Raw genomic sequence first — 12,669 nt, forward strand, 5'->3', positions numbered from 1 at the left:
AAGTTCAGCTGGAGTCCCCTCTCATCCCAAGATGCCCAAGATGGTGGGGCAGGTCTGAAAATGAACACAAATGATTCTCCAGTACCAATGCCCTCTGATGTGGGAAATTGACACAATCCAGACAACATTCGAAAAAATGAGGAGTATAATTTGCTGGACATAATTACCGCAACCCCTCCCCATTGGCTATATACTATATAAGTGTCTCTTCCTCTTTCCCCTGAATGATGCCAGCACTGCCTTCTGCGCATATGGAGGCTACTTTCTCTTCTTCTCTTCCTCTTCCTGCAACCTCTCTCAGACCTGCTAACCTGCTCCTAGCTGCAAAGAGCCCGTGCCTGGCACAGGATTCACATGAGAACAGAGCCACAGATAACAAGAATTAGGTGGCAATTCTGCCCTGGCAGATAAGTGAATTTGCAGACAGGAAATTTGTGCATAAACACAACTGACTGTCCTTCCTTCTCAGAAATATATCCCAGCAAAACAAACTGGATGGCACAGATTATCTTTCACAGGAGGAATGACACAGTTTTTAGCTAAAGATATGCAGAAGCCCTCAGTGAATTTTCAGTTCCCATATATAATCCTCCTTGAGAGGAATCCTGAGATTATTTCAAATCACCTCTATTTTCTAAGTATCATGCCAATCTAGCAAACTCTGGGATCTGGCACTGTCCCACATGATTAGCCTTGTAGCATTTTTGTCACTTTAAAGGACTGTGTCCTTTGTGCCTTTAAAGGACTGTGTCATCAGGAAACTGATCTCAGAAAGCTTTGTGTTGATGTGAAAGGGCCCATCAAAAACCAAAGAATGTACGCTTGGATAAACCTAGCAATTTGGAGATGGACATTTTGATCTCCTTGTTTCTTATGCTGTATATTACGGGATTCATCATGGATGGAACCATGGAATAGAGCACAGTGGATGTCAAATCCAGATTTGACGGAGCATTAGGGATGGGCTTCAGGTAGGCAATGGACCCAGTGACTATAAATGTGGAGAAAACAATGAGGTGTGGGAGGCAAGTAGAGAAAGCCTTTTGCCTTCCTTGCACAGAAGGCATCTTCAGTACTACTGTGAAAATGTGCACATAAGTTACAATGACAAAGACAAAGCAACCTGAAGTAAGAACCATACCAATGACTATCGCTCCAGTTTCAGGTAGATTTCGGTCAGAACAGGTGAGCTTAAGTATTGGTGGAACTTCACAGAAAAATTGGTTGACAACATTGGAACAAAAGGGGGTTGCAAAAGTCCCTGAGGCATGTAAGGAGCCATGGAGAAAACCGGCTATCCAGATACCAGCAATCATTTTGATGCAAACTTGCTTGTTCATCACCATCTCATATTGCAAAGGGTTGCAAATGGCCACATACCGATCATAGGCCATAACTGTGAGCAAAGAGATATCAGATGTAAACAAGAGAAAGAGCAAGTAGACTTGAGCTACACATCCCCAAAAGGAAATGTACCTGGTATTGAGGAGAGAATTGGCCATGGATTTGGGCATAATGACTGAAACAGCACCAAGGTCCTGGATGGCCAAGTTCATGAGAAATAAGTACATGGGGGTGTGCAGGCGATGGTCAAAGGCCACTGCAGAGATGATGAGAAGATTCCCTGTGACAGTTGCCAAGTACAACACCAGAAACACCAGGAAGTGTAGAATCTGCAGTTCTCGAACCTTGGTGAATTCCAGGAGCAGAAATCCAGACAGAGAGGTCTGGTTAGCCATGAGGGTGATGGTTTGCTCTCACTAACATGCATGCAGCCTGTTGAAAGAAAAGGACAAAGGTTAAAATGACCTTGTCTAGTAGTGGTACCCGCATAGTTGTCAATCAATTCAAATAATCACATGTTTACTAGGGATCGATGAAGTTCTTTTCCTCTACCAGAATGTTCACTGTCTTACAAAACATCTTTTGGCTTTAAAAAAGAATTCCTGAAATATTTTTTTTCTGAATTCCTGACATATTTTGTCTGAGATCACCAAATACTTTTCAATCCTTGCTTTAAGTGAAATTTTGGTGGCAGTTCTTGTATACCCATTTCTTTATCTGTGATGCAGACTAAATCAAAGAGGACTTGTATGCATGTTGAGATGCACATGTTGATGTGAGAATATCTGAAAATATTCCAACGCCCAGACAGATAGTTCATAAGTTCACAATCATTGAGATAGTAGAGGCAAAGAGAAAGTGAATTAAAAATGAAGAGGAGGAGAAAGGGAGGCAGATATTGAAAAAAGTATAAGATAAATGAGAAGTTTGAGAAAGATGAAAGAGAAAGAAAAAAAATTGCAATCCTATCCACACTTACCTGGGTAAGCCCCTGTTCACTATAATGGGACTTACTTCTGAATAGACATGTATAAGATTGGGCTCTTAAGCCACAATCCTATCCATACTTGCCTGGGAGTAAATCTCATTGAACACAATGGGACTTACTTCTGAGTAGACATGCATAAGATTGGGCTGTAGGGAAGTAAATCTGAAATTCTTCAAATGATAAGTAAATTAAAAACATAAATAGCTTACAGATTTTCTTCTGTGGTTTCTTTCAACTTCTGATTTGCTTTCTGGTCTACTGACACTGAAGAATTGTGTATGTGTCCAGGCTTTGATAAATCGAATTCAAATGCTCCTTCCGTCAACAATAACAGAGGTTTATGAATGTTTCTTTTGAGTGCCTAGAGATGTGCTCCCAGGAGTCCAACACCACTCAGAAGCAGACACATTAAAAAAAGAAAAAAAAAATAGATGAACTTGGATGGATTAATACAATTAAGAAATAGCGCCACTGTCTTAGTACAGTAAAAGGCTTGTTATTGCAATGGACAGAAACATAAATTAATGGGAGCACAATCCTGAGCTCTGCTTTAGCTGGCACAAGTCCCTTGCCCCAGCCCGAGTGTTGTAAACATGCCATAACTCACATTTGCATCTCCTTGTGAGTCGGGGAAGCTGTTGCAAGGACTTGCACTGGCCTCCCCATGGTGGAGTGAGCCATGGGACCAGTAAGATCACACTGACCAAATCAGGCCACTGTGGGGATCTGGGAAGGGCAGGCATTCCCGGGCAGTGGAGGGGACTTGGCGTGGAGGACTGTGGATGACCTGGGGCCAAGCAGGTGGTGGAACCTGAGTCCAGTGCTTGGGCCAGATCCTAACCACTCTCCTAGGTGACCTGGAGCAGTTCTGAGCTGCTCGGATCTGTGCCAGCTCTTGAGGTGGTGCAGATTTGAGTAGCCCCATTTGGATTGCTGCTGTTTTAACTGGGATAAGGGGAAATTCCCCTTGCCCTGATCTGAGCCACAGCCAGCTCCACAGCCAGCTCCAACTCCGTGCTGGATCACTGGCAGACCTCCCTGCCCTGTGAACCTGGGCAAAGGTCCGTGATGGTGCCCCCCTGTGATGCTATCCCCCTGTGTGCAAATCCACCCCCCCCCCACTTACCTGCAGTGCACTGAGCTTTCCGTGAGTCCAGAACACACTGGGGAAGCCTACTAAATTTTCCCTGGGTTCTTAAACCACTTCCGGGAAACCAGAAACACAGTTCCCGACTGCGTCGGGAGCCTCATAAAGCTTCCCGCGTGGTCCTAGAGGCACGTGAAGCTCCGTGCCAAGGGCATTTGACCAGTTCATTCAATTGGAGGTCCACTACCATACTGGATACAGCACAGTTGTATCAGCCTGCCTGTAAGAGTGCAGGTTAGGACTGGGCTTCCTGTTGCTTAACTAAACCTCAGTTAAACACTCATCTGCCTGTCCTCCTGCCTCAAAGACACCTAAAATTACCCTGCCACACTGCACTTCCTTTCAGGGCGTTCTCTATGCTGGCCCTCCATACTGCCTTCACCAGAGAGCTCTAGGAATGGAGTCCTCGAAATGGAGGAACATCATTCCTAGAGCATCCTGCTGAAGGCATGATGGGAGGGGGGTCACAGTTGCACCACAGAGAGAACCTTATAAGGTTGGTAAGTGTGGGAATGAGCTGTGAGGAAGAACTGTAGATACCTGAAACCATGGATACTGGATCCGCCATATGGATAGAGACAGTCTAAAAAGGTTTTAATTTTTCTTAGATGGCAGAGTTATCCTTTAAAAAAGGAGCAGAAAGTAGTGTTATAGTGATGTTATGTGTTTTTATTCCAAATTAATAATTTAATCAATTTAAAAGCACTTTTATCGAGTGTAATCACTATCATATAGATGGTATATACCATCTATACCAATATATATAAATATATATACCAATATATACCAATATATACCAATACCAATATATATATATATATATATATATATATATATATATATATATATATATATATATATATATATATATATATATATATATATATGCGCCTGTGGCTGCATTAAAATACACACACACACACACACACACACACACACACACACACACACACACACACACACCCCTGAAGAACACAACTACATAGTCTACTACTTGAATTAAACTTACAGGAGCCATTTTTGATTTGCAGGCTCCTTGTCTGAACAGCTGTTACATTTTGTACTGAATGTATTTTCAAATAACCTTTATTTCCAAAATATACGTGCCAATCTATGAAACACTTGGATCTAGTGTTGTCCCACATGATTAGCCTGATAGGATTGCATCATCAGGAAATTGATCACTGAAATCTTTGTGTTGACATGAAGGGGCCATCAAAAACCAAAGGAGAAACGTAGCAATTTGGAGATGGACGTTTTTATCTCCTTGTTTCTTATGCTATATATGAGAGGATTCATCATGGATGGAACCATGGAATATAGTACAGTGAATGTTAAATCCAGATTTGACAGAACAGCAGGTGTGGGCTTCAGGTAGGCAATGGACCCAGTGACTATAAATGTGGAGAAAACAATGAGGTGTGGGAGGCAAGTAGAGAAGGCCTTTTGCCTTCCCTGCAGAGAAGGGATTCTCAACACAGAAATGAAAATGTGCACATAAGTTATAATGACAAAGACAAAGCAAACTAAGGCAAGAACAATACCCAAGACAATTATGCCAATTTCAGGTAGATTTAAGTCAGAACAAGAGAGCTTGAGTATTGCTGGAACTTCACAGAAAAATTGATTGACAACACTGGAACAAAAGGGGGTTGCAAAAGTCCCTGCGACATGTAATGAGCCATTGAGAAGGCCGGCAGTCCAGACACCAGCAATCATTTTGATGCAATCTTGCTTGTTCATCACCTTCTCATATTGCAACGGGTTGCAAATGGCAACATATCGATCATAGGCCATGACTGTGAGGAGGTAGATATCAGATAATAAAAAGAGGAAAAGCAAGAAGACTTGAGCTACACATCCCCAATAGGAAATGTGCCTGGTATTGAAGAGAGAATTGGCCATGGATTTGGGCATAATGACTGAAACAGCACCAAGGTCCTGGATGGCCAAGTTCATGAGAAATAAGTACATGGGGGTGTGCAGGCGATGGTCAAAGGCCACTGCAGAGATGATGAGAAGATTCCCTGTGACTGTTGCCAAGTACAACACCAGAAACACCAGGAAGTGTAGAATTTGCAATTCTCGAACTTCAGTGATTTCCAGGAGCTGAAATCCAGACAGAGAGGTCTGGTTAGCCATGAGGGTGATGGTTTGCTCTCAGTAACATGCATGCAGCCTGTTGAAAGAAAAGGACAAAGGTTAAAATGACCTTGTGTAGTAGTGGTTATACTGACAGCAGAACAAGAGAGTTGACCATGTTTTGAATTTATGTTAGTAGCAGCAGTAGCTACAGAGGTAATAACTGTAATGAGTGATGAGTGCTTTTGACATTTTCCTGCTGTTAACTTCCCTAATGTATTTAGGCCAATGTTGCTTTGTATCAGATGATGCATAATCTCTCTCTCTCTCTCTCTCTCTCTCTCTCTCTCTCTCTCTCTCTCTCTCTCTCTATCTATCTATCTATCTCTCATTATTCATCCCTCTTTCACTGCAATCCTAACCTCACTTTACTGGGAGTAAATCCCATTGAACACCATAGGACTTACTTCTGTGTAGACCTGGTTGGGATTGTGCCCTTACTTGGATTTCTAATTGGGAGTTCAATAATCTGTCTTAAAAACTGTCAAACAATCTAGTATCAAAGCACCCGAGCAGCATAGGACTGCATACCTTAACTACCCATATAGTTGTCAATCATTTCAAATAATCATATGTTTTCTAGGGATCATTGAAGTTATTTTCCTCTACCAGAATTTCACTGTCTTACCAAAGATCTTTTGGCTTTAAAAAAGAATTCCTGAAATATTTTGTCTGAGATCACCAAATACTTTTCAATCTTTGCTTTAAGTGAAATTTTGGTGGCAGTTCTTGTATACCCATTTCTTTATCTGTGATGCAGACTAAATCAAAGAGGACTTGTATGCATGTTGAGATGCACACATTGATGTGAGAATATCTGAAAATATTCCAATGCCCAGACAGATAGCTCATAAGTTCACAATCATTGAGATAGTAGAGGCAAAGAGAAAGTGAATTAAAAATGAAGAGGAGAAGAAAGGGAGGCAGATATTGAAAAAAGTATAAGATAAATGAGAAGTTTGAGAAAGATGAAAAAGAAAGAAAAAAAATTGCAATCCTAGCCAGAATTACATGGGAGTAAGCCCCTGTTCACTATAATGGGACTTACTTCTGAATAGACATGTTTAAGATTGGGCTCTTAAGCCACAATCCTATCCATACTTGCCTGGGAGTAAATCTCATTGAACACAATGGGACTTACTTCTGAGTAGACATGCATAAGATTGGGCTGTAGGGAAGTAAATCTGAAATTCTTCAAATGATAAGTAAATTAAAAACATAAATAGCTTACAGATTTTCTTCTGTGGTTTCTTTCAACTTCTGATTTGCTTTCTGGTCTACTGACACTGAAGAATTGTGTATGTGTCCAGGCTTTGATAAATCGAATTCAAATGCTCCTTCCGTCAACAATAACAGAGGTTTATGAATGTTTCTTTTGAGTGCCTAGAGATGTGCTCCCAGGAGTCCAACACCACTCAGAAGCAGACACATTAAAAAAAGAAAAAAAAAATAGATGAACTTGGATGGATTAATACAATTAAGAAATAGCGCCACTGTCTTAGTACAGTAAAAGGCTTGTTATTGCAATGGACAGAAACATAAATTAATGGGAGCACAATCCTGAGCTCTGCTTTAGCTGGCGCAAGTCCCTTGCCCCAGCCCGAGTGTTGTAAACATGCCATAACTCACATTTGCATCTCCTTGTGAGTCGGGGAAGCTGTTGCAAGGACTTGCACTGGCCTCCCCATGGTGGAGTGAGCCATGGGACCAGTAAGATCACACTGACCAAGTCAGGCCACTGTGGGGATCTGGGAAGGGCAGGCATTCCCGGGCAGTGGAGGGGACTTGGCGTGGAGGACTGTGGATGGCCTGGGGCCAAGCAGGTGGTGGAACCTGAGTCCAGTGCTTGGGCCAGATCCTAACCACTCTCCTAGGTGACCTGGAGCAGTTCTGAGCTGCTCGGATCTGTGCCAGCTCTTGAGGTGGTGCAGATTTGAGTAGCCCCATTTGGATTGCTGCTGTTTTAACTGGGATAAGGGGAAATTCCCCTTGCCCTGATCTGAGCCACAGCCAGCTCCACAGTCAGCTCCAACTCCGTGCTGGATCACTGGCAGACCTCCCTGCCCTGTGAACCTGGGCAAAGGTCCGTGATGGTGCCCCCCTGTGATGCTATCCCCCTGTGTGCAAATCCACCCCCCCCCCACTTACCTGCAGTGCACTGAGCTTTCCGTGAGTCCAGAACACACTGGGGAAGCCTACTAAATTAAGAAATAGCGCCACTGTCTTAGTACAGTAAAAGGTTTGTTATTGCAATGGACAGAAACATAAATTAATGGGAGCACAATCCTGAGCTCTCCTTTAGCTGGCGCAAGTCCCTTGCCCCAGCCCGAGTGTTGCAAACATGCCATAACTCACATTTAAGGCTGGATCACTGGATCACTGGCAGACCTCCCCGCCCTGCGAACCTGGGTGATGGTCTGTGATGGTGCCCCCTGTGATGCTACCCTGCCCCTGTGAGCAAATCCACCCCCCCCCCCACTTACCTGCAGCACACTGAGCTTTCCGCGACTCCAGAACACACTGGGGAAGCCTACTAATGTTTCCCTGGGTTCTTAAACCACTTCCGGGAAACCAGAAGCACAGTTCCCGACTGCGTCGGGAGCCTCATAAAGCTTCCCGCGTGGTCCTAGAGGCACGTGAAGCTCCGTGCCAAGGGCATTTGACCAGTTCATTCAATTGGAGGTCCGCTACCATACTGGATACAGCACAGTTGTATCAGCCTGCCTGTAAGAGTGCAGGTTAGGACTGGGCTTCCCGTTGCTTAACTAAACCTCAGTTAAACACTCATCTGCCTGTCCTCCTGCCTCAAAGACACCTAAAATTACCCTGCCGCACTGAACTTCTTTTCAGGGCGTCCTCTATGCTGGCCCTCCATACTGCCTTCACCAGAGAGCTCTAGGAATGGAGTCCTCGAAATGGAGGAACATCATTCCTAGAGCATCCTGCTGAAGGCATGATGGGAGGGGGGTCACAGTTGCACCACAGAGAGAACCTTATAAGGTCGGTAAGTGTGGGAATGAGCTGTGAGGAAGAACTGTAGATAACTGAAACCATGGATACTGGATCCGCCATATGGATAGAGACAGTCTAAAAAGGTTTTAATTTTTCTTAGATGGCGGTGTTATCCTTTAAAAAAGGAACAGAAAGTAGTGTTATAGTGATGTTATGTGTTTTTATTCCAAATTAATATTTTAATCAATTTAAAAGCACTTTTATCGAGTGTAATCACTATCATATAGATGGTATATATATATATATATGCCTGTGGCTGCATTAATATACACACACACACACACCCCTGAAGAACACAACAACATAGTCTACTACTTGAATTAAACTTACAGGAGCCATTTTTGATTTGCAGGCTCCTTGTCTGAACAGCTATTGTATTTTGTATTGAATGTATTTTCAAATAACCTTTATTTCCAAAATATATGTGCCAATCTATGAAACACTTGGATCTAGTGTTATCCCGCGTGATTAGCCTGATGGGATTGCATCATCAGGAAATTGATCCCTGAAATCTTTGTGTTGATGTGAAGGGGCCCATCAAAACCCAAAGGAAGTACACTTGGAGGAACGTAGCAATTTGGAGATGGACGTTTTTATCTCCTTGTTTCTTATGCTGTATATTACAGGATTCATCATGGATGGAACCATGGAATATAGTACAGTGAATGTTAAATCCAGATTTGACGGAACAGCAGGGGTGGGCTTCAGGTAGGCAATGGATGCAGTGAGTATAAATGTGGAGAAAACAATGAGGTGAGGGAGGCAAGTAGAGAAGGCCTTTTGCCTTCCTTGCAGAGAAGGGATTCTCAACACAGCAATGAAAATGTGCACATAAGATATAATGACAAAGACAAAGCAAACTAAGGCAAGAACAATACCCAAGACAATTATGCCAATTTCAGGTAGATTTAAGTCAGAACAAGATATCTTAAGCATTGCTGGAACTTCACAGAAAAATTGATTGACAACATTGGAACAAAAGGGGGTTGCAAAAGTCCCTGTGGCATGTAATGAGCCAATGAGAAGGCCGGCAGTCCAGACACCAGCAATCATTTTGATGCAATCTTGCTTGTTCATCACCATCTCATATTGCAACGGGTTGCAAATGGCAACAAACCGATCATATGCCATGACTGTGAGCAGAGAGGCATCCGATGCTAAAAAGATAATGAGTGAGAAGACTTGAGCTACACATCCCCAATAGGAAATGTGCCTGATATTGAAGAGTGAGTTTGCCATGGATTTGGGCATAATGACTGAAACAGCACTAAGGTCCTGGATGGCCAAGTTCATGAGAAATAAGTACATGGGAGTGTGCAGGCGATGGTCAAAGGCCACTGCAGAGATTATGAGAAGATTCCCTGTGACTGTTGCCAAGTACAACACCAGAAACACCAGGAAGTGTAGAATTTGCAGTTCTCGAACTTCAGTGAATTCCAGGAGCAGAAATCCAGACAGAGAGGTCTGGTTAGTCATGAGGATGATGATGATGATTTTTTTCTTAGTAGGATGCATGCAGACTGTTGTAAGAAAAGGACAAGGATTAAAATGATACTGTAAAGTAGTGGTTATGATAAACAAGAAACACAACTACACCTAGAATTTTATGTTAGTAGCAGCAGTAGTTACAGAGGTCATAACCATAATGAGTGCATTGGACATACATTTTCTTGCTGTTAACATTCCTAATATATTCAGGAGATGATACATTATATAAGATGATGCATCACCCCCCCCCCCCGGTTTTCATCCCCCTTTCACTTATTTGGATTTCTGATTGTATGTGCAAGAATCTGATTTACAAGCTGTCTAACAACCTGATATCAAAACAACAGAAAAGTAATTCATGTGCATGTCAATGAGCAAAGGAATGCATTTCTTAAATACCAGTGTATTAGTCAATCATTTCAAAGAATCTTCTATTTAGTAGGGATCGGTGAAGTCCTTTTCCTCTACCAGGAAGTTCATCATTTTTCCAAACAACTTTTGTGTTTTCAAAAATTCCTCAGATGTTTTGTCTGAGGAGAAATCACCAAGTTCTTTTTAATATTTGTGTTTTTGATGGCATCTCTTGTACAGGCGTCCCCTGCAATACAACTCATGTACAGACATCCCTGTATCCACAGGAGATATGTAGGGCTCTGTGGCTCAGGAGGAGTCCACCGCCCTCTCTGTCCCCCTCCTGGCCTGATTCTCCCTTTGACCTACTCTCCCTGCCCAGTTCTGCCCCCTTTCCTCCTTCCCTCTGCACTCCCCCACCCCGAAACACCTTACTGCCCACTGGCAGGTCAATTTACCATTGGGTGGTTGCCCAAGATGTCTTCTTCCCAGCACCAACTGGCCCCAGGCCACAGTGCCAGCCCAGAGTCCTTACTGCAAGCGCAGAAGTGCCTTACAGCACTTTTATAACAGCAGTTGCCCAGAAAGCACTTCAGCTGTCGGCAATGCCCATGTATAGGACCGGGCCCTAAATCAATGAGGGCTTTAATGCATCTTGGCAGTCAGATGCTGATGTGAGAATATCTGAAAATATTTGTACACCCAGGCAGATAGCTCATAGGTTCACAGTCATCAAAACAATACGGGAAGAGAAAGTGAGAGTGGAAGAAAAAAAAATTAGAGGTGGAGAAAGGACAGATGTTGGAAAAGGTATAAGAGAAATTAGAAGGTTGAGGAAAAAATGAAAGGCAAAGAGAATAGAGGAGCAATTCTGAAATTCTTAAAATTGTTAGTAAATCAAGAACATGAATAGCTTACAGTTTCTTTCACTTCTGATTTGCTTTTTGGTCCACTGAATGTATGTGTCCAGGGTTTGCCAAAACTTAAATTAAATCCTCATTCAATTGACATTAGCAGAGGCTTATGAGTGTTCTCATGAATTCCTAGAGATTTGCTCCCAGGAGTCCAACACCACTCAGCATCAGAGGCATCATAAAAAAAAAAGTACTTGGGTTGGTTAATATAATTAAAAAATAATGATTGTGTCTGAGTATAGTAAAACTGCATCATGCAATGGCTGGAAATATCAGTAAAATGAATGAGTTGCTTCAGGGCCAGCTCCAGGAGAGGCTGAGTCCAAATAGGTAGTGTCTGCATTGGCCTCGCCCACCCTCTCTGTGCCTCCCCCCTCACCATGCAGTCATCAGCCAACCAAGCACTGATGGTGCTGCGTGCAAAGCGTACCACCTGGAAATATTTGGTGGTGGTGTGATGTTGTCACCACCAACTGCTTCTACGAGGCCCATTTTGGGCCACATGGTGATGAGGGTAGGCAGGATGGCTCACACTGTGCTCTGGTCACCATGACTTGGTATGGCCAATTCCATTCAGCGCTGGGGCCCTCTGAAGAATGGGGGCCAGATTTGACTGCATTCGCCAAATTGCCCAAAGGCGGGCCCTGTGTTGTTTAACTAAATCTCAATTAAGCACTCACCTGCTTGTCCTCCTGCCTCCAAGCTCCCTCTGAGTGCCCTGCCACACTTACCTACCTCTCACTGGCCTTTACCAGGGAGTTCAAGGAATGGAAATGAATACCTTCATTCCTAGAGCACCCTGGTGAAGGCATGGTGTAGGTCACAGTGGCACCACAGAGAGAAACTTGTAAGTGTGGGAGCAAGCTCTGATAGAGTGTGAAAGATATAAGAAACGGCACATTTGCAACTGGCAACCCCATTCCCCAGGTGTGCCAGAAAACACAGCTTTTATTGTAGATGAGAATTTATTTTATTTATTTATACAGGTATTTATATACCACCTTACTTTGGTCGTCAGATTTCTCCTCAGACTGTAATCCAAGGCGGTTTACATAGGCAGGCTGTTCTAAACCCCCGCAGGGATTTTTACAATTGAATAGTTCTAGTCTTTCATAGAACTCCTCGTTACAGCTGGATTCCTTCCCGGTCTGGCCTCTCTCTGGCCCTTCACCTCCCACGCTCCACTTGACAGCAACTCCTCTCTGCCACCGAGGGTCAGCTCATCAGTATATCAGTGTGTCCTCAGTTCTCAGGTACTTCCGGTTGTTTCGAACTGGCAGAAT

At 43.3% G+C, this 12,669-nt stretch overlaps 3 protein-coding genes across 3 annotated transcripts; all 3 read right to left on the reverse strand.

Annotated features, from left to right (window-relative positions):
* Positions 1-800: 800 nt before the first annotated feature.
* LOC136652974 (olfactory receptor 14A16-like) lies at positions 801-1,739 on the reverse strand. The gene has a single exon (XM_066629900.1). The coding sequence runs from the start codon at positions 1,737-1,739 to the stop codon at positions 801-803; it is 939 nt and encodes a 312-aa protein (XP_066485997.1).
* A 2,955-nt stretch (positions 1,740-4,694) lies between these two features.
* LOC136652975 (olfactory receptor 14A16-like) lies at positions 4,695-5,621 on the reverse strand. The gene has a single exon (XM_066629901.1). The coding sequence runs from the start codon at positions 5,619-5,621 to the stop codon at positions 4,695-4,697; it is 927 nt and encodes a 308-aa protein (XP_066485998.1).
* Positions 5,622-9,170: 3,549 nt separating this feature from the next.
* LOC136652976 (olfactory receptor 14A16-like) lies at positions 9,171-10,148 on the reverse strand. Its single transcript, XM_066629902.1, has one exon. The coding sequence runs from the start codon at positions 10,146-10,148 to the stop codon at positions 9,171-9,173; it is 978 nt and encodes a 325-aa protein (XP_066485999.1).
* Positions 10,149-12,669: the final 2,521 nt, after the last annotated feature.

This window comes from Tiliqua scincoides, chromosome 5, assembly GCF_035046505.1.
Source record: "Tiliqua scincoides isolate rTilSci1 chromosome 5, rTilSci1.hap2, whole genome shotgun sequence".
Taxonomy (NCBI): domain Eukaryota; kingdom Metazoa; phylum Chordata; class Lepidosauria; order Squamata; family Scincidae; genus Tiliqua; species Tiliqua scincoides.